The following is a 25,638-nucleotide window of genomic DNA, read 5'->3' as shown; positions in this document are numbered from 1 at the left end:
ACTAGTAGTTACTTCGCAAATTCAGATTTTCCATACAAAAGATATGATCTGTTTATAAAATATCATGATGTGTTATAGATTGAATTATCCTATATAACTTACAGGGGCTGTTCTATCTACATGACAAGTACTTTTACTTTTGTATGTTGTATGTAAGTATGTTGTGCTGATAATACACACTTATTACTTCAATGCAGGATGTTTACTTGTAACAAAATACTTTTACATTGTGGTTTTGCTACTTTTGCTGAAAGAAAATGATCTGAAACATTTTTCCACCACAGTTATTTGGTTGCCTCACAAGCTTGATTGTGAACGCTCGTAACTGTGTCAACCCACAAGGCTGCAAACTATATGGAGCTCCTCCTCTGTTTATTACTGATCCACATTATATTGACCATCTTTCATCTTTATTGATGACAGTAACAAAGTGCACAAGCATTAAAAACAACACAAAACACAATGACTGTATTGCTAAAACCCAAGAAAGAAAAGAGAATATAAAAAAAGATTATTAAACAATACTACTGCGGTACTCTTGTCATGATTCCATCATGCAGCAAACCTATACAGCCTCTAGAGGCAACCTGTGCCTTTAATCTTTCTGTACCATTAGTGAAGGGAAATGGAACATGGAGTTGCCATGGCAATAATTTGGTCTCCATATTGTGTAGTTCCCTTGTATAGTCCTATAAAAAGTGCTAACCAAATGAAGAATAATGTGTGCCTGCGAATACTACTACTGACATTCAGAGAATACTAAGTAGTCCCATCAGACATAGTTACACTGAATATAAGTTGTGTATATATATATGTATATTTAGGACTATATGCAAGAAGCAATCTCTAAAGCACCATTTTCGGTCAGACACATTGTGCAAATTCATTTTTTCAAATGTATTGCTCAACAATGACAAAATTAATTAATTAAAACTGATACATTTATAAAACTGCACCTAGTACACTGGACATAGAAGTGATTCTAAGCCAACACGAATTCCTCATATGGTGTAAAACAACCTTTCAGAATCAAATTTGCATAAAACGGCAATATCTCACAGCACAGTATAGCACTGCGTTCAATGCAGTGTGGACATACCTGATGTCTGAGTTTAAAAAAAACAAACCAAAAAACTATAAAACAATTAAAAACAGGGGGTACATATTGTAATAAATCTGCATCAGCATAACAAATACAATGTCAATATCACACAGTAATATAGCAAATATCCAGTTGCCTATGTTCAGCCTGTGTAGAAGGTCCCATGGTGCCTTTCTGCAAAGCTGGAGGCTTGTTATACAGGCTGGAAGGGACATGTCTCCCACAGAAGCGTGCATAGTTGCCAGGATAAAAACTTACAACAGTGTGCACTGCGGCGACCTCAAGTTGTGTACAATACTATAGCAATGTCCTCATGAGGCCAGACATCATTACAGGAATTAGCAAGTTGCGAGACATTTTGGAAATGCTCAACAACCGAGCCAGTCCTTTGTGATTTCGCCCAACTTGACAATCTTCAAGCTGCTGTCTTCCAGTTTGAAATAGTGGTTGCCTTTGAAGAAGTAGCTGTAATCTGTTAAAAAAATCAAGCAGAATACACAGTGAGTTGAAAATACTTGCTTGAGTTAAGTCTTCGCAGCATAAAAAATTGTTTCGTTTTTTGTAAAACAAGGAAAAAACTACCAGTAAAATAATCAAGCTAATAAAAGCATATAGACTAACAGTGCAATCAGTCTCGATCAGGCCTTGGGCCTCTCTCTCTCTGAATTATGCTAATCAGGAAGCATACAGAGGCACCTCTGTGGAAGGGAACAGACTTTCTTTATAGAAATTTGTTTGTTCACTGTGTGGGGAAGGGGCTATGTGATGCCTACAGTGCTGTGTGTATGTTAGGAGAGCAGTAATGGAAAAATCCCTGGTTGCTTGCCATCGACAAAAATCTACATACCACCTCTAACCCCAAGGATACATGGCTGACAGTGACAGTCTCAGAGGAAGTTTACCAGTATCATTGCCTAAAATTCACAGCCACAGACTGGATGTCTTGTACTGCAATGCCCTGTTCACTAGCAAGCAAAGCAAACATAACCTGTCATGTGTTATTCACTCACAGCAAATTCAAGAATTGAGCAAGAGATATAAAGCAACTGCTCTCCCACTGACTGTCTCCTTTTATCAACATTAGACCACAGATGACTCCCTAACTCCAGAACTCCTCCCTTTGGCCTGTTTTACTTTATCTTCTCTGCAAAGTCAGTTCCTCTAAACAGTTCACTTCTGGCTAGATGGCATCATCACTGCTTGCTGAGTTCTGGTATATGAACATTTTTATTGACAGAGGCACAGTGCCAGACTCGCTGATAGAGCTGATTGGATTTGTCTTCAATCTTACCAGAGGGAAAGCCAGTCTGCAGAGAACTAGCACACCGCACAGGTCACTTTCAAGCCAAAAGACTACAAAAACCACAAAAACTCTACTTAAAGACACAAACAAAGGTGTAGGCCCAGGACGCCTTTTGCCGTCTTGTCTCCATTCTTTGATTTACAACCAGAACAGTGACCATCTTTGGTTTACTTTTATACAATTCTTGTCATCTCCCCTTGAGATTAGTATATTTATGTAGCGTGTCATGGTGTAAAAGGTTAGTTTATGTTTGTGGTCTTCATGTTGTCACAAAGTGATGTGGTCACTGGTTCATTCTAGCTACATTAGTGACACTGCTCTAGGGATGGCTATCGGTTGGTCCACTATGTGGTCCAACTGAAATATCTCCACAGCTATTGGTTGTATTGCCATGAAATTTTGAACAGACATTCATGGTCACAAGTGGATGAATCCTAATGACTTACTATTCCTTGACTGTTTCTCTAGTGCCACTGTGAAGTTGACCTTTTTGGTTTTTAGTGAAATATCAGATCCATCAACTACTGATGGAACTGAAGTTTGGTGCAGATGTCCACAGCTCCAGATGATGAATCCTAATAATGATCCCATGACTTTTCCTCTAGCATTACCAGCAAGTTGAATTTTTCACTTTTCCAGTGAAATGTTTTCACATCTACTAAGTGGACGAACACAACATTTTGCACAGACATGCATGATTCTCAGAGGATGAATTGTAATAACTTTGGTGATCCTCTTACATTTCTTGTGGTGTCTCAATGAGGTCAAACTCCATCCTCAACTGTATTCTTTGTGTACTACTAATAATCAAATGTTAGAATGCTTAGTTAAAAAAAAGTTAAACTAAGATGATGCAAATAGTAAACATTATACCCTCTATGTGTCATTGTCATTGTGAGTCTTCTAGCAACTCCTGCTTCTAGCTTATGGCAAAAGTTTCCTTATCCACTCACAAGCTATATAAAAAGAAAGATTTTTTTTACCAATGCCATTAAGACTGAAGGCAGAGTCTATGCCATCTGGGATGCCATTCCAGGAATCGGCAATAAGTTTGGGGAAGCCAGGGTCCATCTTCTTCTTATCTTCATCATATCTGTACACACGTAACAGTAAAAGTGCATCCTTTAATAAACATACTCATACTTTCCCATGGAAATGAAACCTTCCAAACCAGTCATCATGAATCCCCATGTTGTGCAAGGGCAGACAGAGCTGTTGTGGTTTACAGTACAGTTTAGTCACACCAAACACTAACTAGATCCAGACGTAGCCAAGCACTGCAATAAGAAGTAATGACAGCAACAGCACAAGTTAGGGTGTGTCAGACAAGGGTTTGAGGCTCATAAATGGTTGCAAACGTTACCTCCAGAATTTGTCCCCAGCAAATAGGTAAGTCTTTCTATTCTTCCTAAAGTTGAATGCAGCGTCGATTTGCTGCAGGTCTGTGGGAAGGTCAAGGCTGGAGAGCCTCTTGGGGTAACCTCTCTCCAACTGATCTGCTTTGTAGACCCACATCTCGTTGCCTGGGAGAAAAAAGTAGAAAAGAAAGACATGTGTTATGCTGATGGAACTTTTTTTAACACAGGAATGTTAAACAAGATTTTATCCCATCTTCCTATAAATCTATTCACCAACTATATCATATCATGAGTGTGAGATCATGCATTAACCATCCAGGGTAGTAACTCTCCCCGTATAGCCAAACCAACTCCGCTGCTAATGTCTTCAAAGCTGACAAATATATTATGTAAACCTCATCAGTATTCAGGAAGATTGTCATATTAGTAAAATGCAAGGAACGCATCATAAACCACTAATAACTATGGTGGAATATCTCAAGTGTCCCGAGAGTGCACACACTGCACACTGCACACAAGAGTGCCCAGCCAACATTCCTGCTTCTCCTAATGTTTCAGTTCGTAGAAGTGCTTGACCGTTAAGGGAAAAGCATCCAAATGGTAAAAAAATAAAAAAGTGAAGACACCTCTGCATTACTCATAGAAGTGGAACTCTCCGTTTCTGAGATCACCAAAGAAGCACAGGGATAATATGCACAGTTCATGTAATATGACATCAACATTGAGCAAGGATTAGATCAGCTGTTTTTTCACAGTAACTTGTCTACTCCAGCATACCTGCAAAGAAGACTGTTTTTTCCTCCAATGGGTTTTCATAGGCAGCATCTATCTTGACAGGCAGGTCGGGCCAGTAGGTGGCCACTAGCATAGGGCCGTTGGGCTTGCTTCTGAAGTTGACTGATCTGAACAGGAACCTGGCACACAGAGAATGAGCGGGTGAGCGATTGTAAGGTAGATGAGCCGGGGGTGAAATGAGAGTGAGAGTGAAAGAGGGGCAGTGGGGGTTGATGAGGAGGTGGGGAGAGTCTGTGTGTGTGTGTGAGAGAGAGAGAGAGGGGGTTTTAGTGCAAGTGCTTCACTGACTGAGCCAGCCACAATGGCCTGATTCATGAGCATCTGGTTCTCGTTAGGACTAAGGCTGCCGACGCCAGCGGAACAAGACCCATCTTGCCCGGATTTCCAATACACAGCTGCACAACAACGGCAGCTCCCCAAACTCTTTTCCACTGACCTATTTTTTAAAAAGAAAAAGAATCTACCAATTGCAAAGATGAGCTGTGATAATGACAAATTGAAGATGAGACTAAAACCTTATATACAGAACTTGAATAGCATGCATACATACCACATGCACATAGTTGTTTATTCACTTGTCAGAATGAAATCCAATCTGAACGAATCATCTATAAATTGCATTATTTTATCTGTGTTCTTGTGGATCGGTTTACAAAATTTATGCCATGTACCAACAATTTCCCTAAGGCTTTAATTTTGTATCATATCTCTAACACCGTCCTTTCCTCCCTCTGTGTTTTCATCTTGCATCCATTCAATAAAAAGTGTCTGGTTAAGAGGACAGATTTAAAGAATAGAAATAGGTTTTTCCAAAGCACTGGTAATGTTTTTCCATTTTTTGTTATACCCAGGCAGCCACTGGTTTCCAGTTTTCTTTCGTACAGTATAATTATATAACTGCTGAGACTTCAAACCTTGTAGTAGTAATCTATTCTTCCTGTATGTGTTGTTATCAAAGTAATGTTATACCTGTGTGCTGACACAAGTTGATGTTAAACATCTGCACTGCATTGCAATGCAACAATCATGTAATTTAGACAGAAATATCAGCAGCCACGATAGCACTTTAATTGATTCTACATCACAGACAAGTTTAAACTTTAAAAACTCTAAATCATAAGATGCCTTAGAGAATGTCTGTGCGTTAAATATGTGATTTGCTGTAAATGGACTAAGACTGGCAAACACACTGTATTTCCCTAAAGGTCCAACGACAAAACCTTCATGTGTTATCTCCTTGCTGTCGGGTGGTACTTGAAAAGATGTTCTCAGTACTCTATACTAGATTTAGATTGCCCATGTATGCACAAGCGATTCACAGGAAAACAATGCATGCATGTAATTCACTGTCCACACCAATAGAGCATTTCCTATTGCTGCAGCTTCACATTAAAAGTGTCTAACTGGCAAAAAAAGTTTCTTTTATTTTGAAACAGCAAACAAAACCCAACATCAAACAATGGTCATTTTTGGAAAATTTTGTCAGCGGCTATATACTGTAACTCCAACTCCTTTGCAAGACGACCTACTTTCCTGTGACCTGCTGTTGTGTGGAAAAATACTGGCATCATGTGCAGCATTAAATCAGATTGTGGTTGAAATTATTCTTGCCTGACAAACATGAGTTTGGTTGTGTTGTAAGAGAATACACCAGATTCTCTTCTGATGTATTTCTAACAAAGTGGCTGCTGAGCGAATGTTTGCTTTAGTGTTCAACTGCAATATCTGTTACCATCGACACCACGTGTTTTGTCAGATTTGGCAGGACTGAAATCTTAAGGATGACAACTACTGTTGAATACAAATAGACCCACACATTATGACTTAGGGTCATAACACTGTAGAAAATGCTGTTTACAATCAACCTCTAGCTGTGGCTACATGCTAGGATACAAGCACATGAGCATGTGTTGCCTATGTGAATATCTGTTCTGTAAAATTACGGTCATAAATACACAAGGAACCTAAATAGTGGGTTGACCAAACTATCTCTGTGAGACGGACAGTATAATTGGCTTCTCCTTAAGCCCCCAGACAGACAGACAGACACACTTAAATGCTGAGCTCAGGGAATGCTACAAGCATTGCTCATTCCATCATGTCAAGATTTGTCCTACACTATAAACATGCCACGCCAGGAGAAAAGAGGGAATCCAACTTGTACAATAGAAGAATCAAGTGAGCATTAGTCCAGGAGCCCAGAGGGCACTGCTCCTTCCCTCTGAAGCTAGCTTATTGCAAAACTCTACAGCTTACAAGCCTGACATGGTCCTTCAGGCATCTCATTAAGTCGCTGTGAAGGTCAAAGCAACAGGCCCATACTAAAACTTTACTAATCTCACACTTTGGAGAGTTATACTCTACTGTACAGTTCCATTCCACATACTCTCTCACTTCAGTGCCTTGAGAGAACTCTGTCCTCAAATTTTCTCCCTCCCATATGAGAGGCATATCAGATTAATAATTGCTCAAAATTTCATACAGTACAAAGCCTTATGATTACGGACGAGAGCCAACAAAGACAGTGAGCTGCTGAACAAACCATTGCAAAGGATAATGATAGTTTAAACATCTGTTGAAATAGGCCAAGCTGCAGAAAACCAAATAGCAGCCGAGTCCCATCATTCACATAGAACAGGGAACACAATGAATATCACATCTACTGATACCCCAAAATATATTTAGACATTATGAAAAATACAATATGGCAAAATATGGCAGGAAATATTGCGATATTCGCCTAAGCCTAGGGGACAGCACAGACGATGAACAGGTAAGTTTATCTTTCTTTTTCATAGTTATAACTCAGTCTGAAGCATCAAAGAGAATTAAGTCTCGAACCAGCTTGATTTCCAAAAACTGGGCCAAAGTTTCATGGTCCACAGAGCACCATGTGAGTTCATGTGCTGCTCTGTCGATCACTGCGAATGTGTGGAAAAGAAGCACAGAAAGGTGAAAAGTAATTCTGTATTAAAGCAGGATTTGTGAGCAGGATTGTGGCTTGTTTCTCCCAGTTTCTAAGTCCAGGTTCTCGGGGGAGGAAGACCAGGCTAACTGAAAGACTACACTCTTTGGTACGGACGTCTGCTGGCCTGTTTACTTTGGACAGTTTTCCAAAACGGCCATGAGAGATATACAACTCTGAACCTTGAAATTGCAAGGAGTTGATAATATACAGCACATCTATATATTTTAAACATCATAACTAACAAGGGACGCTATTTGTGTTTTCTATCAGTTCCTTTTCCCACATTATTGTTTTTGTTCTAAGTGAACTTCATGAGACTTTGACTGTAATAAACTTCAGCTGTTTTAGAGAATGCCCACCTTTGTACGGGAAAATGAACTGACTCACAATGACTGTTGACCAAACCACAGCACTTCATGAAACTCCTCTTCTACACAGGGTCAGCCAGTAGACACAGTAATCTTACAAGTCTTTGGATTTACTGGCGCCGGCGGAGGAAAGAACTGTAGACTATGTTTATGACTGATGACCGTTTTGGTTGTCACTGCATGCATGGAGGAATAGCTTGTTTTTCCCTCTTACTAATTGTCACATCATGAAACAAGCATCTAACCTGCAATCTTCAAGTGACACAAGACTGCAAGATGAGAAACAATAATTAACAGGAAACCTCATGTCAAACTGCTCATTGTTTGTGGGGAAATGATTATGAAATCCAACTTATGTAGACTGCCTTATTGCACTTACACAAGTCATAAAGCCAGAAGTAGGCTATTGGGTTTTGTTTTTTTCATTCTTCCCATTGATCACAGACAGGAAATTCAGCCAGACTTTGGCAGCACTTGCAAGTTTCGAGAGAGCAAAACATGGAGCTAATGAAAACATTGCAGCTAGCACATTCAAACAATGCACACTTGGTGAAGTCTAGTTCAGCTCAAAACAATATTAGGATTTCCTGTCTGATGTGATTACCTGTCCTTGAAGAAGAAGGTCTCTCCTCTGATTTGTGCTATAGCATCAAAGATAACTGGCTCCTTACAGATGTCCATTGGAGTGACTGGACCCTGAGTTGGAGGCAGAGGCTTGTCTGTCGGCACACCTGATTTTAAGAGATTTACCAGAATAATTACACACTTGCAGTACATTAATCTGTCCTGGCTTCTGATAAGGAAAATACACTTTTTTTTGTTCTCTGATTAGACTTAATCCCTGTCCGGGAAACTAGCCACAAATGACATTTCATCTCACCGTAGAGCTCCTGGATGCCTTTGATGTCATCCTGAGAAAGTCTAAAGTCTTTAGTGAAGGTGTAAATTGGGGCCATCAATGCTCCGGGGTCCTGAGAATGCTCCAAGCCAAGGGCATGACCAAACTCATGGGCTGCAACCAGGAACAAACTGTAGCCTAAAAAACATGTGAAAAAATGAACATAGAGAATCTTCACATCAGAAACACATCAGTGCGTTTGAAGGTGGATAAAGTTGGATTACGTTAGTATGATGAATTATTCTTTAAAGGGACTATTTGTAAGTTTTCTCTGCAGCTGAAAGTGTTTTTTTGTAATCGCTTGACAAGAGGTTTGGGCATAGACAAGACAAAAGGTTACAATTTGCACTCTGAGCAGTGCTACGTCTTCAGGGCAGACTTGAGGCTACAGTGAGTCGCTATCGAAAAGTGACAAGACAGGCTAGCAGGTTAGTGTGCTAACTTCAGTGAAAGAAAAGATGTGATACAGACAAGATTTAATGTTAGCATTGCTTTCCACCGCTGGAAACAGCTCTTGGCGAGATGAGAAATTAAGTTGGACTCTGAACCTGCAATGTGTCTTCCAGACTGGTAAGTAAATAGCCATTAACGCTGGTTGTGTAGCAATAGCAAAACCTACAAATAGCTCCTTTAAACATGTACAGAATAAATAAAATCACAATCCCCTCGATTCTGACTGACAGACAGTTGTCTGAACTACTGAGGGCAATTAATAGATAGTTTTTGTAATTATCTAAACTGATTGGCACACAGTCATTTGTCCTTTGTGGCAAAGCCACTTGGCTGCTATTCTCACAACTACAGCAAGAAATGCCCACAAATACTACTGGCCCATGCCTTCATACCTTGGTCAGGACAGAAACCCCATTTGCGGTCATCATCATAGCTCTTGGTGGTGGCGCACCACATTTTGCCGTCGCTGCGTCCAGATGCGGTGCAGGAATCATAGGTGTCTCCCAGGAAGGTGAAAGGGAAGACACAAGGGCTTCCTTCTGCGTTTCCTCCCACCGTTGACATAGCTGGAGGAGGGGGGGGGAGTAAAAGTGAAATGTGCAGTGACCTCAGTTCATCTCACTGTCTTATGAACTCATTCATATGCCAATTGTTTTTCTCCAGAGCACTTTGGTTTGTATTATATTGTGAAATCAAGGCAGATGATGTTGAAAACAACATCATGAAAGCAGCTGGCACAACACACACAACATCAATAACTAATCCACCTGGAACAAAACCAAGAAGCACCCACCCAAATTGATTTGCTTTCAGAGAGATCATTTTCAATTTGGCAAGACTGGTTTTGTGCTGTTTTAAAGAAAAATCATTTCTTATTCAGCACAAGCTATCACACAAGGCATTACAACAAAGCTACATTCCTAATCAATTAGAACCAGATGAAAGCCCCAGTGGCTGTACCTCTCTCTGTCTATCTTACTGTCTCTCCCTCCCTACTACACTACCTCAAACCTAAAACCATTCCCTCTGACAGAATGGAAAATAAGCCCTGCCACTGCACATTAAAATACTTTCACAGTCATTCAGCAGACCACGAGCAAGACCGAAAACCCCAACTGGAGCATTCCAGCACAGAGAATAAACACAGACAGTAAAATGTACTATATGCATCTATGCAAGCACATAAAATGAAGACAATGTATACAGCAGTATACACGCCTACACTATGTCAGCATCTTTATGACAGTAAAGGAAAATTGGCTGCATCCTAGTTGACTCTGTGACGAGAGTAGTCTGACATAACAGACAGTGTATGACACCACCCACCTGTTTCAGGACAGAACCCGAAGGATTTGTCACGGTCATAGTCGTCAGTAGTGGCACACCAGCGGTAACCGTCATCTCTGCCCTGAGTGGTGCATCCATCATACTTCTCCCCCTGAAAGGTGAAGGGGAACTTACATGGAGAGCCTTCTGCATTTCCACCCATGGTGAATAGTACTGTAGAACAAAGGTTAACAAAGGTAAATGTAGTTAATTGCCTTTAAAGAATTAGCTCCAGTTCCTACGTGACCATTGCTACTACAACCCATACAATTTAAAGAAGATAAACTATAATTAAGAAAGTATGTGGAATGGAAATTTTTTTACCTCAATACAAAAGCTTAACAGAACAGACGGCTGCAGAATAAACAGTTCTCAGTTGTGTTCTCATCATATAAAACAACTTAGTACATGTGTACTTTGGCAGTTTGTTGTAATGGGCATGTGATCATGTTAGTACCATGGACAGCAACATAACACAGATAAACAAAATGTTTGACAAAGCCCAGTGTTCTAAAGTGGGGCAGTAACTTGGAAAAGAAATATTCCATATTCCACTCCAAACAAAAAAAAAACAAAAAAAACAACAGTTTCCTGGCATATGGTCCAACCTACTTTCTTTCTGTCCAAAATCAGCAGAGCAGCTTTGAATATAGCAATAATCTGATATGAAGTAGTACTTTGCCTCTATAGAAAACACTTACCAAACTACTTCATGTTTTTGTGGTTCAGTAATATACAAGTAGGACACGACAACAATGCTACTATGGTCTAATGGGGCCACAAAAGTGTAGTCGATGTAAACCAAGGAAGAATATGTTAAGAAACACTGCAATGCCATTTTATTCATATTACTGTATATTACGTCAAAAATAAAGGGGAACCACATAACAAACTTACATTCATGAGGGCAGAATCCATATTTGCCATCTTCATCAAAGTTGTAAGTGGTGGAGCACCACAGGAAGCCATCGTCACGGCCCTGGGACGTACAGCTGTTGTACTCAGTGCCCATGAACAGGAAGGGGAATTTACAGAACTCTCCATCAGCATTGCCAAACTTCGCCTTCACCACTGTTAAAAAGATAAAGGATCATGCCGATGCCTGTTGATGCTTAACCACATTTACTGTAATTCCTTAATACACTGCATTACTGTCATCCATATAAAGGTGAGATGGTGTTCAGTATGAGAGGCTACCTGCTCAAGCACGTTCAAAGTTCCTGCAAGTAAAATTTGATATTGTTTTGAACTAAATGGAAAGACGTTGCTTCCTAGACTATGAGAAGACATTTAAGAAGTAATGGTCACTAGTTCAAAAGCAAGGTACTGTATAAGCATTATAAGCAACAGTATAAACATTGTAAAAGCACTGATATAATAAGAAAATAGTCCATTCACACAAGTGATAAATTCAGACAAGAGGATCTGAATAATGGGAAATACATAAAACTATCTGGGCCAATGTGTGCTAATAGAAATGCAGGCAACAGAGAGTTTTTTTCTATTCAGCTTCCAGATGGCTGAGATTTACCATACTGAGAGCCAGAAAGTTCAGACAAAGTTAAGACAATCAAAACAAAGTATCTGAAAGTCAAATTAGTGTTATCAATGTCAAAATTAGGGTCCTGTCATCTCAACTGACACGTACTTAAGCTGTTAATCAAATTCACATCACCCCTACTCGAAAGCTTCCTTTAATTTGTTTTTAAAAAGACTGAACTCCATCTATCTTACTGATACTAATTATATTGCTACAGCTGAAGTGGGAAATAGTGGAGCCTTTGCGATACACTTCTTTGTTTTTGTAAATGGTGTTTCTCCATTACCTTGGCCGTCTCCCAGTGTCCACTGCTCATCGTCATCGAAGTGGGAGTCTCCCCCAATTCCCGGCCCTGGAGCGAAGGCATGAGCCAAGAGGCCATCTTTGCCGTCAAATGGGTAACCATCTCCATGCTCTGTTAATGACATCATTCAAGATTAACCAATCAACATAAATATCAAAAGTGATTTTCTTATTCCAACAGGCAACACGTGATATAGAGCTATTAGCTTGCCAGTCAGTCAGTAAGTGGCATGAGAGGAAATGCGTGATGTGACATTAGTGTGTATTCTTTATTTTTTATTTTATGAAATGTTTCTTAATATATTTTTTTTGCTAAAACAACAGTTCAAATCTTCTGTGGTGGCTGGTTTTTGTTTGTGTTCCACGATCGCGGCTGAATTCCTTCTCAACAGGGTCAGCTATGGCTAGACAGAGTGATATTATAACTGTGTGTAAATATCAAGTGGTTGTTTTAATCACAATGACTGGATTTGACAGTGTTGTAACCACAGTTTCCGAACGTATTGGTTGGCAGGGTGGATAGTCACTGTAATAACGTGTGTTACTGCTCCAACACCATTAGTCAACAAGGCAGTGAACTTCTGTTCAACTGTTTCTAAACTTGGTCTCTATTTTCCGCTTGGAAGTGGAAGGCAACTTCACTTAATCATAAGTTGGTTATTAAAGTGGTTAAGTAATTCTTGTGGAGAAAATCTTTGAATTTATCATTCCTGTGCCCCATTTAGACCCCATTAAGTGTCTCTGAGATCTGAAAGAACTTTTAAAAGTATTCACTATTGTTTCCCACATCCCAAGAGGTTATAATAAACTGTGTTTTTTGAGGCCACGTGGGGTCAATTTGCTATAAAATAAACTTTATTTGTTGACGATATTTCAGTTGCAGGCATGCAGTCTCATTGCAGTTGTCTTTTAAGTATGGCACTTAACAAATATCGCAAGAATCCATATGCTGTCTTATCTATATACGTGTCATACCATTGCGGCCAAAATTAATCATGATGTCTGCCTCTCCATCCATGATGCGGGAGAATGAGAGTGGGGTGACATCACTCCATACTTTGAAGGCTCTGAAGAAAGCATCATTTATGACTTCCTCATCCAGATCAAGACTGTATCCCAGAATTCTAGGGAGTAAACACAAAGTTAGTTTCACTCTAAACCAAGACAAGCAAAGGATAATGAAGACAAAACTCATCATAGTAACAAAATGCCAATGTAATCACGATAGTCCTGCAGTGTCGCATTTTGAAAGGTACATAAACCTATCACTTTCTCTTCTTAAGATCATGGAAAAGAATCCAGCTAAAGCCAGCCAATAACAGTATATGAGTCATCTGGTGAAAATGCTTCCTGAAACAATGTTCAGCCACAAACCCTGTTATATGCCTGTCTACACAGTCCTTTTTCCTAAAAACAGTCTAAGATCTCTTAGTTGTTATTGTCTTTGGCTCGCAGTCTTCCTTACAAACACACAGGCAGACGGGCTGGAATGATCAGGGCACACAAAACCGCTGATATAAATAAACCAATTCCACATTGTTGTAAACCTCAAACAGAACGAAAACAAAAGACCTGACACATACTGTGTAGGAATGCTGGTGTTAGCAAGACACAAGATGCAAGCGCTTCACGACTGGGTGGATGGGAGTGGGGTGGACTGGGGGTTGCGGAGAGGGTGGGGGAGGTCAGCTGGGGCCAAGCTGTGGCCCATCTCTCAAAGTAAACAGACTCTTAACTGGCCTTGAATTTATACTGTTCATCAAACACTGTTTCGGGAATACTAACTGGTGGATTGTTAGTGTCATTGAGTGACTCAGACATATTCTAAGAAGTATTTTTCAACTCTTATGGTTTGATTTATGGGTAACAGTTGGGTGGGGTCAAGTTATTTTACCTTTCTGTGACATCATATATAATGTCCTGATGTGGTACATGAAATGCATCTACAGTATTGGGTCCCTTGGTAATGTTATTACCATTTTTTGAGCCATAAAGTTAAAATTACTTGAGTACAAAATGAATTGGGACCCACTCCCATCACAAAATGGCCCTTGCAGGAATTCACTTAAAGTGCAGGTTAATCTAATCCTTCTTCAGAAATGTGCAGGTAATGGTATTTCTCTGACCTGTATGTGATGTCTTTCTTCTGCCACATGGGTTTCCTGTGGAAGAAGTTGTAATTGGCCACATCTGGGACGCCACAGCGGGGCTTTTTCATGATCTCCACAGTTTTGGCATCAATCTCTCCAGTTTCTTGCAGAGAAAAGAACTTTTGCATTTTCTTCAGTGTATCCTTGAGCACCATAAGGTTACATCTGTCTTGTGGGCATCCATAAAACTTATTCAGATAGTGCTAAAAGAGAAAAAAAACACATATTAAAAAAGTTTAACTCTCTTGGAGTAAATTAGTCCAATGAATAAATAAATAATACACAAACTATTCCCCAGCAGTCACTTTTTGTGCTTCAGGAATCAGAACTCCTCATTCACAGCTGGCTAACCCACTTAGGCGTAGTTTTAGGAATAACAACCAATAAACTTACCAGAGCAACTTCTTTGTCTGTTTTGGGAGTAGTATCGTCTCCAGGAAACCTGATAATAGGCGAAGGGGCAGCATATGTTGCTTGAAAGACGATGAACTGAACCAAAAACAATTTGAGACCAACCCGACGACAACTAAATATCGTCGGAAAACCCATTTCCCCAGGTTAACAATACTATCTTAAATGTGGTTAATGCCGTTCACTCCGGGTTGCGATCCTTCCAGCCCGTCAGCTTGTGTTGCCTCTGCCCCTCTGGAGGATTTTTTTTCTCCTTAACGGGACATCCTGCACCTCGGCTCTATGAACTTTCTCAGTTCTGCTTGCACATGCACTTTTTCCCGACGCTTTCTGCGCAGTCTCCAGGTTGGGAAAGAGGAGCGGGGGATAACTTCATGCTTACTCATACAGTTGGATTTCTGACTCGCTCTTGTTTTTAATGGAAACCTCATATGGAGTTTTGAGTCGGATAGCTGAGGATTAAAGGGGAATGGCGTCCTGATATGACAGACTGACTGATGCTATCTGATATACACAAAACCTGCATATTTAGTGACCTCATCAAATGATTCAATTAGGCCTAATAAAAAACTAATTCCCCCCTATTCCTTTAATCAGTTCATCACATGACATAACTGTCATCAAGAATTAGCGATGAAATCCAACTTTAATTTGATGCTGCGCTGTGTGTTTTTCCATAACTCACAGATATAGAAAGTAAAACGACAGCCTTCAAACCTGTGTTTTTGTGTCATATGCACACCACTGGTTACATATGTCTTAATAATAACTAGAAGTGGGTGTTCCCTGTATCTTGCACATCTGTTTATTTCAGTGTTCCTGCCTCACCCTTTAGTAGGCCTACTACAGAGGCCTACTATTTCCGATCAGGAAAACATTTTTTTTTCTCCTGCAGGCACATATGGTCCTAAAATCATAGGGACGCTCACTTCATTTTGCTTTCAATTGCATTTAGGCGAAGAAATTGACGAAATTTTGCTCAGTATTCATACTAAAAATGAATCCATCTGTTTTTCCAGCTGGGCTCCGGTATCCTAAGAGGGGAAAAAAACAGGATAATTATTACCGACTTGTGTTTTACAGACACGAAACTACATTTTTAATGTAAATGTCATATGTTATATTGTATCACATGACCAGGACCACAGCGACACCCAGCTGTAGACAGGCTAGAGGGTATTTAAAGTGCTGTGTTGACATCTGGTGGCAGGACGTGAAAACTCACCTCGGTATCAGGTCGAAAAGAGCCCAGTGCATCATGTAACCATAAAGCCTGGTAACACTCACTTATCCTGGTCTTATTTTAGTTCTAGGTTGTTGTTTTTTTTGGTTTGTTTGTTTTTTTTAAAACCACAATTTAAATAAAGTTAGGTATTAAAAAAAAAAACAACAACAACTATTTACTTATACATACACCAAAATGATGCAGGGGTAAGTAATGTCTGAGATAATTTATTAAACTTAAGAGATTTCTGTTACTTAACTTTTGCACACATAGCTTGGAAAATGAAAGGTCTCACTGTAAATGAAAAAGTGTTCCGAGGCGTAAATATTTGTAGATGAAATATTGCCAAAATCATCCCAGTGCGCTGGAAGTTGGGCTTCCAGGTGCATTTCCAAAATGCTCGGTAAATGCAGTGAGCATCTCCTCTCTCATTAGCTAACCTAAACCAAACTCATCTTTTATTCATTTCATATTAAACCTATGTTAAACAGATGTTTTAAATTGCTTTTTCCACTGTCCTTACCTCACCCTGGGGAGGTGTGTTAATGTCGCTGCGAAGTAATTATCATGTGCAGCATGAAACCATGTTGCAGATCACTGACTCACAGTTTCAGTGTTCAGTGAAAGAGGTTCCTACTGATTCAGGTCACTCTGTGCTTGTGACTCACTGCTGCTGAACTAGAGACAAATTTAAGACAAACTGTATAAAGTGAGCTGAGGTTGCACCGACGAGCCATCAGCATTACTGCCCTCTGGTGGCTGACATGAGCCTAAACCCTCTGTCTGTTCGGAGGCCCATGGAGTCAGTCTTCTTTACGGAGTTGTTGTATACGGCATAGATTTAGGATTTACTCTAACTCTCTTTGACATGTCTTTGTTTCCACTCATACTGGTTTACTCTGAACAGCATATGAGGACTATGTGGACTCTTTAATAGAGAGAGCTGAAGGACTTTTTTTGCAAAGAGATCTGACAGATGGATAGCTCACAAACAGGATTTTGTGGTATATCTAGCAAAGCAATTTCCCTTCCCTTTAGCCAGAGTACAGTTAATTTTTCATAGCCGGGGCTGCTGCTGGTGGTTGCAGAGTGAATTTAACATCCATTTGCCAACAATATCCAGGACCTGTCACTTTGGAGCAGGAGCTTTATTTCATGCACTGATACATGCTGCCATCTCCTCTAACTGACACACTCGCAGTGATCCCTCGCAGAGCCGGGGAACAGAATGGCTACCTATTAAATGTACATGGGCCTGCCTCTCCAAATAGAAAATGCTGAGATGTGAAAAGTTGAGCCACAGCTACAGTAATTGAATGCCTTTGCGCATATGAATGCAATTTTGCAGTCAAAAGTGGCATAAAGAGATTGGGATGATAAGGTTTGATTTGCATGTAAATTGTTTTCTTTTTTTTGCTTTCTTTTGAATGCTTAAGTTTCGTCTAGATTGGAACACCTCACAATGAGCGTGTGTGTGTGTGTGTGTGTGTGTTTGTGTGTGTGTGTGATTTGATGAAAAACTGTTGGCTTAAAAAAAGTGTCTTGTTGCTGTTGATTGCAAGTGCATCTCTACCATTTGTATTTATTTGTTGCTGAGATAGCTGGTTTAAACACAATCATGGTTTTATGGAATGCTTTACACCAGTGTAGCTGATTTGTACTTCAACATTTACACTGCAGCATAAAAGTCATACATGTTACCTTCATTATAAACAATTTCGTTTTTTAGTTTGAATGACAGAATGCTACAAATGCAACTTAATGCAAAGCTGCATTATGCTCGCTCTGCTTCTACACCATACAAACTCCTGTAATTAATTATGAGGACAAGTGGCTTCCTCCAGCATGCCAGCGTGGCCTCCTCTTGCGACTGGGAATGGGACATTCTGGACATAAGGGCCAGTCGTATCATGGCTCTCCAGCTGGCTGTGGATCTTCAGGCCCACTTGATTGACCCCGGTCCAGCTGAACAGACCGCGGCCCTGGATGTTACCCTCTTCCCTCACCCTGGTCCTCTGGCTCTTGCAAGGACCCAGACAGATTCTCTGATGGGTCATCAAACCAAACTGCCTGTATGGCTGGCTAGCACCAAGGTCATGAATGACAAATATCACAGTCCCACTGCTCTCTTCTCACTCCAACTCAGAGCTGCTCAGAGTGCTTGGGAGGATAAAGTGTGTAATGTTCAGTGCTGTTTGGTTCAGACATGAGTGCATAGTTAGCCTGGGTGTGTAGTTAATTCTGACACTGAGTGGTTTAGAATCAGTCTATTGGCATTGTTTGTTTTATGTGCTTTGCAGGAGTAATTAAGCAATGGTTGCTGAGTAAATGAATGCAGCAACAGCCCTGTCAATAAATCTGTTTCAAGATAACTTAATTTGGCTAAGCACTGTGTTACAGAATAGTGTGACACATATTATATCACTCGGTTTGAAACATTCTGATGATGAATTATTGAACATAAATCCATTATCTTGAACATATTTTATTTATGAATGCACCAAGACACTGGAGGACTTTAACACTGCAGTGTAATTATTGTTCCACATTGTGTCACCACTCTTCTCTCAGATGCAGCTGCCAGAGCAAACCGCAATGAATCAAAGATTTGCGACTTTTGATTGACATTTTGTGTGAGCACAAGGCCCAAAGCGACATTAGCCGAATTGCTTTATTTAATGCTTTTTCCCTCATTCTGTTTCTGTTTTAGCACGCCTTGTAAACACTGATGCAATAATGCATTCCATTATACAGAGGAGAGGAGATGAGTGTCTCTCGTGGCTCCTCTCCATCTCAATAATAGGTCAACAGCTGTATTTAAAAAATTAATCACATTCTTGGCAGTTGCAAAGGTTAGCCGCAACGCTCTGAGATGCAATATTGGAGGCTCAGATCAGCGGCAAATCTCGGCGGAGATGAGGAAGAGTTGCCTTTGATGAGTACAGCATGTAAATGATTTGTGTGTGTTTATAGGACACGGGGCTGGCCCTGCCTCACTCCAAGACAGCGGTGTCGGCACCACTCTGTGGCAGAGGCTGGCAACAGCAGATGGAAATAAGCAAGAGAGGGGAGGGCTGACCCCGCTACAGCACTTCACAGTTTGTACTCTCTTTGAGGAGAATGTTTGTCTTTTTCCTCTCACATCTCTGTCTCGCTGCTCAATTCTTTATTTCTTATAGTCTGGATCCCATGTTCTCATTTTTTATGCTTTGTTTCTTGTATGTCGACTTATATAGAATCTGATTTAAGCGTCATAGAAACTCTCTGTGATGCAATATTATCAGAGATTGCTCCCTTTTTAAAACATTTTTTTACACCAAATCGCTAATCTTCCCCCACATATCCCAGGACTCTTACGTTTAATGTGAGTTACGAGTTGTAGTTATCACAACTCAGGACAACTAAACAGCTTGTTTGTTAATCCCGTGTTTCCTGGTGGAGACATTATCAGACTGTGCGTGTGATCTTTTAAGAAATTCAAATATTGATGCCTTTCTCACATCAAAGACAAATTACTCTCAAAGATATCTTGAGGTATGAGGACACACAGATGAAATATGCATGTATACCTTGGATTGCTTTTAGTAATTCTGAAATATTCAAAGTGGTATTTTTGGAGTGCCATGGCTCTTGCTTATTGTGCGCAGGCTGACACTTGGGGATGAATTTTTCAGCAGTGATCTGATTTGGCCGTCACAGTAAATGGATAGCCTTGATGAGTCAAAAACATCGCTACTTGGATTGTTGGATGAAAATGAAATACTGCATGATGAAAGTGAATGAAAGGAGTGTTGAAACGCTGTCGTCTGTCTGGTGCTCTTGACAGTTCTGAGACCTGTGCCGCAGATTAGCTATTATGTTGTTTGCACATGTCGGCTTCGGAAACTTCTGTACGTCTCCTAGTCGCTTTTAGCATATGAATGAGTAAACCCTGAGATAATTACTACTTTACACCACTGTTGATCCTTCACTGGGACAATTTATCTGAACATTTTGGCTCATAATCTTGGGGTCCCACCACAGCCATAGTTCATACATTAACACCAGTTTCTTATGCTAATGGTGGGTTTTTTCCCCCTTGGAGTGTAATTAGGAATGAAAAAACAATCAGAAGATAAGTAATCGTCCATTAAAAGAGAATGAGAATAGTGTTTCCAAAACAACAGAGGCCCTTTGGGAAATCAGATTCACTATCATTTCCTTTCACTCATTAAAAGAAGAAGACGGCCAGGCCTGGCAACATCCTGCCTCCTTCAGCTTTAAAGCTGCCTCGCCTCCTTTTGACATATTTCTTTGCCATGCAGTGTAAATTCAAAGTCTTTCACTGTCATAAATACCTCAGTTTTTGGAAGATGCTGCACAGTCAGCTGAGGCCTGGAGTGACTTGTCCCTCAGGGCTGTGCAAAACACCCAGGTAAAGCAGCTTTAATATGATTAGTGCACACAAACAGGCAAACAGACTGAATTTGATTTAATTTGATGTGTATCTTTATGCATGCCTACTTTACGTAAAAAAGCAAATTTCAACAGCTGGACTTCATCTTTTTTCCTTTTGCTTTTTTCCTCGAAATTCGAACATCAGTCACATTTGAAGTTCCTCAAACAAATCCCCACAGTTACCCTACCAAACCTTCCAGCTTCCTGGAAGATAACTGGAATGCCTTTAAAACTCAATAGGTCATTCATTATTATGGTTTGACCCACCGTCACAAATTCCAGACAAAAGTGAATTTCCTATTCCCTGTCAATAACAAGCTCAATGTCACCTCTGAGGGTGAGGGAGCATGATTCAATAAAGTTTTCTTGTCCTTTTTTTTTTTTTTTTTTGACCCCGTGTTACTTTGTTAGTAAGAGAGAGTTGAATTACAAGGTTTCTTTTTCCTCTTGCAAGCACCCCACAGACTTCCCTGAAACCCACTAGACTGATTATCCTTTATAAACCTCTGATAACAAGGCTTCACCAGAGGAAATATATCAGTGTTACTGCCACATAAACAAATAAAAATACAAAAGACGATTGATTTAGGTTGTTTATAAAGACAGTGATGTGATTACTTTACCACACACTTAGATTTGTAGCCTTCAAAACTCAGGTTATGGCCTGTGCAACACATTAAGTGAATGTTTGTGACACCTTATGATGTTTTTGTTGGGAGTAGTTGATAAAAGTAATGGAATTCTTAATGCATCACCAAAAATACACCCCTTTTCTGTATTCACAAAAAAATTAAAAGCATTTTCTCGAACTAGTTTGTCCAGTGTATAGAGTATGTTGCATGAAAACAGCTTTGTTGTGTGATGTGGCAGTGAAGGTGTGTTGATGCATGAGCCAGTATTCTGCCTGCGGATGCTGTGCCTCCTCCTATTGCTTCTACCTGTGATCTGAGTCCTGATGTAGGGCCATGTCCGCAGCCCATAGGCCCCCTGTGTTTTAAGTACCGGATAGCACGCACGCCTCCGCCGTCCATGTTTGCAGGATATTGAAAAAGACCTTTGTCAGGAAGCTGAGGCCCACTGGCCTTTGGGGAGCAGTGATCGTGCTGCTCCAGATCACCATATCACCTTTCCGTCTTCATCCTAATAAACAACAAAGTCAGAGGCCTGAATGGTCACACTCATGCAACAGGCACGTTTTCTTTAAAAAAAATTACACTTTAAAACAATTAGCAAAAGACGAGTAATCTCCTGGCCTCTCAATTTCCATCGGAGAGTATTTATTGCTGTATAAAATAAAATATAACACATGGCAGGTGGTAACTTATCTTCCTGAGTGCATTGTGTTTGCAGCATTGAAATGTGACTAGAAATGAATCAATGCACAAGGTAGCCCTGTTACAATTACTATGCAAACCAGATAGATGGCTTACATTTAATTTATATAATATTCCCCGAAGAATCATTTTTATTACTGGGGTTCTTGGTAAGAATATTTGGCCTATAAAGAAATTAACTTTGTCTCTTTGCTAAGTACACCAATGCATCAAGCCATTATCTCAGTGATAGATGAATCATATTCAATATTATGCAAGACAAATGTATTCATATTGCATATTTTTCTAATTTTTCCTGTCTGACCATCTGTGTGTGTTACGTCTTACCAAGATTAATCTGCTGATCCTATTGGGATAGAGGGCAGGTGTTTTTTTTTCCCCCTAACACACAATAGTAAGTAGGAGCTGATATCAAAGCATAATCCACCACATTATATTTTAGATCTTTGTAATGTATCAGGGACAGTGATTTCCACAACTGGGCCATATTGAGACATGATTTATTCTGTTTTTTTATTTCATGTGTGTTTGTTAGGAATAAGCAAAAACCATGCTATATGTTGAGAATTGTGAATAATAGTGGCATATGAAATAGTTATTTTGTCCTAGGATCAGTGTGCTAAATCATTTAAGCAGAATGACCCTTGACTGGATTAGAGGGAAGAGGGTGAACCAGGAGGATATTGGGACCTGTTTGGCTGGAGAGGCAAAGGGCAAAGGTCACCCTCCAACAAGGTCACTGTTGACCCAAAGTCCATTTATCCACAGTTACAAAGATCCGATGATTATTTCCCCAGGAAATTGTAGCATTTGATCTCACCTACACCTCTTTCTTTACTGAAGTGGCTCTGGGTTTGGTGTGATTGAAGGCAGATGATGATTTACACAGACAACACTCACCTAGCACGTTGTTCGGCCTGTTATAGCCACTGTCTTACACGTGCCCTCCTAAATTCACTAACGTAGAACACTTGTCTTTCCCAAGGTGTTAGACAGGATGAGTGGATGCACAGACAGATTGCAAACTATTGTTAATGATCAGCCTGTCAGGCAGAATCTGTATTACTTAATCTCCTGGTCCTGCTGTACATGATCAAAGCAATGTAAATGCAATGGGGTATTGATTTCTACAGCATCTCTTGCACTTATATTACTCCTTTTACTGCTACTCACAGTTTCCATCCACATCTCTAATCCCAGAACTATTGTCATTAAAACAACCTGGAACAAGAAAGGATGGTCTTTTCTATGATTTAGTTAATGTTGAAAGCAGGTTTTTTTTTTGCTTCATGTAACAAAATACAAGCAATGATATCTCATTTGATGTGATTCTATAATCACTTTCTTTTTTTTTATTCTGTATGTCTCATTGTGGATATAAAACTTGTCAACTGAAGATCGGGGGATTAAAGAAGATACAGAGCTGTAACAGATGGTTTGCTCTGATGTGTCCTAAATGCTAATCCTGTCAACATTTCACATAGCCAGCTGTGACTGATACAGCATGACATATTGTACAAGTTATACTCTCTGTGATGTTGGTGCTTTTTAAAACCCTGTCTTCACAAACGATGGGCTGTCCCCAAAAAACAGGACAGGAGCGTGAACTGTAATTGAAGCTGTTTTGATCAAGAAGTCTGTCTGAATTCGGTTAAAATCCTTGTTACTGCTCATAAAGAATGTTACTGGACAGCAATGAAATTCATTCTTGATATGTGAGCAGTCACAGTGAACTCTCTGTCACAATGAGACATGGTGATTAAGACAGCCAGTGGGAGATGAAAATGAATTCCTCCAGCTCTGAAGAGGTGTTGTATGGAATTGTCACAGGTCACCTTCCAGGCGTCTGCCGTTTGCAAAGTAATTCATCCAACATATTATCCCAGTAATGATAAATTTCAAGCCTTATGAATTGGGATGTTTCCTCACACAAGACTTTAAATGATATTTAGGTAAAAGGTAAAAGTAAAAGTATCATTTGCACACTTCTGCTGCAGATTTGAGATTGTATTTAATCTCAATAAGCAATTTGTGACACACAGAGACACACAGTGAAGTCCTGGTAGGTCTTTGTCTTTTAAATAATACAATACTAAAACCGTTGTCTAATTCAGTTTCCTTCATAATTTTCTTTCTTTAAATTTAACCAGTTAAAATGTGACTAAGACCAGACCGTAAAACCTGCAATATTTGTTTTTTTTAATCTCTTGTGGGCAGCAGAAACAACACCACTGACATATTACGAGATTTTAAATTGATGTGGTACACTTGTCAGCAAACAATTTATTTACTCACCAAGCAGATATTGAGAAGTTATATGTTTCTAGCCACCTGGCTCTCCTTTTAGCTTTGGTTGGGTTTCCACTAACTCCTGAGGGAAATATCTAGCTAATTAGTTGCTAAACGGTCCACTATGTTCACGAGCTAGTAGCTAACTTGATCTGTCAACTTGTTTGGTGCTGGGCAGGTGCTGAGATGGAGCTCTTCCCCGGAAATGTCCCTGTCGAAAACATACCGGAGAGAAACACCGGCGGCACGGCAGACAGGCAGACGTCTAGCGCATGCACTTGTATTGTTGTTTTGGCCAACAGAGGGGGCTGCTGCTAGCTATAGCAACTTCCGAAATTAAGCTAAAACCATCAAAATAGAGTCATCCAATCAGATTTTCTCTTTCTCTTGTCTCTAGGCAGAGAAAAAGGTTAGCTGGGTCACTCATTGGTTAGGAGTTCATAACCTGGCAGTAAACTAACATAAACAAACATACCTAAAAATCCCCCAGCCGGAAATTGAAAAAAAAGAAATGTTTTCACGTCTGAGGAAGTCAAGAAGAAGAAGTTGCCTTGCTGTCTGCAATGGACTTCACAAGACAATATTCACAACATGGAATGTTTGGCTGATAAACCGTTTTGATTCTTCTAATTGGTGGAGCCTCAGGAATATAAAAAATGGAGGAACAGATGGACTGTTGGACTTAATAATCTTTTCTAAGGTAGGGATTCTCCATATTTCATCTTCTTGGTGGTTTGTGATGCTGTTAAATCTGAATGAATTATAGTTTGCACTCATGAATTTTGTAAAGTGAACTGAACGGTTGAATTGCGGAGAATCTATCCAAGCTAACAATGTTTAGCATGTTAAAGTTTAAAAGTTTAAAGTTTGAACTTTAAGCATGTTGCTAGGCTGTTTTGCACAAGCTTTACAGTAGTTGCCAGTGACTAGGTGGGTTTTAAGAGGGCTTAGTCGTTTTCACTTCAGAAATCCGGTTTTAGGTAGTGTACAGTAGAGTTTTAGGATTTTTTTTGCTAAAAAACACCCTCTTGCTGTGGCCAGAAATAATGAGCCTGAGAGTTGGGAGATAAAAGAGTTTGTCTCGATGAGACTCCTTCCAAAGTAATAATTATTGCCACTTAAACTTCCCATCCAGGGATTTAAAAACTAAAATGATATGCTATATGTAAATCCATGACAACCACTTTTAACATTTGTCAAGTTTTCACATGTGTAATCACTTTGAAGATATATTGCGTCTGAAGAACTGTAAATTTGTCAAAAACAGTAGTGTGCTGTGTGTCCAGAATGAACACATTGGGGCGGGGCTGATTGTGCAAGTGTGAAATATTATTAATTTTCCATTTTTGTATGGATGCAAAATACTATGGGGCTGGTG

The 25,638-nt window shown here is 39.9% G+C and overlaps 1 protein-coding gene and 1 long non-coding RNA gene across 2 annotated transcripts; both read right to left on the bottom strand.

Moving 5' to 3' along the window:
• Window positions 1-388: 388 nt before the first annotated feature.
• mmp2 (matrix metallopeptidase 2) lies at window positions 389-15,331 on the bottom strand. Its single transcript, XM_023399246.2, has 13 exons — window positions 14,958-15,331; window positions 14,541-14,767; window positions 13,390-13,538; window positions 12,398-12,526; window positions 11,469-11,642; window positions 10,572-10,745; window positions 9,638-9,811; window positions 8,775-8,930; window positions 8,499-8,625; window positions 4,541-4,677; window positions 3,769-3,928; window positions 3,389-3,498; window positions 389-1,574 (listed from the first exon to the last, which is right to left on the bottom strand). Exons 1-13 carry the CDS (start codon window positions 15,111-15,113, stop codon window positions 1,471-1,473), a joined length of 1,977 nt encoding a protein of 658 aa, XP_023255014.1. The 5' UTR covers window positions 15,114-15,331; the 3' UTR covers window positions 389-1,470.
• Window positions 15,332-21,212: 5,881 nt separating this feature from the next.
• LOC147819654 (uncharacterized) lies at window positions 21,213-24,442 on the bottom strand. Its single transcript, XR_015436738.1, has 2 exons — window positions 24,267-24,442; window positions 21,213-21,777 (listed from the first exon to the last, which is right to left on the bottom strand). It is a non-coding gene; the product is annotated as an uncharacterized LOC147819654 (long non-coding RNA).
• Between the last annotated feature and the right edge of the window lie 1,196 nt (window positions 24,443-25,638).

Source organism: Seriola lalandi, unplaced genomic scaffold (genome assembly GCF_002814215.2).
Source record: "Seriola lalandi dorsalis isolate HSWRI2012SDOR001 ecotype SW California unplaced genomic scaffold, Sedor1 jcf7180002051108, whole genome shotgun sequence".
NCBI lineage: Eukaryota > Metazoa > Chordata > Actinopteri > Carangiformes > Carangidae > Seriola > Seriola lalandi.
Note: the sequence above shows the minus strand (reverse complement) of the source record. Positions and strands in the feature narration are given on the sequence as shown.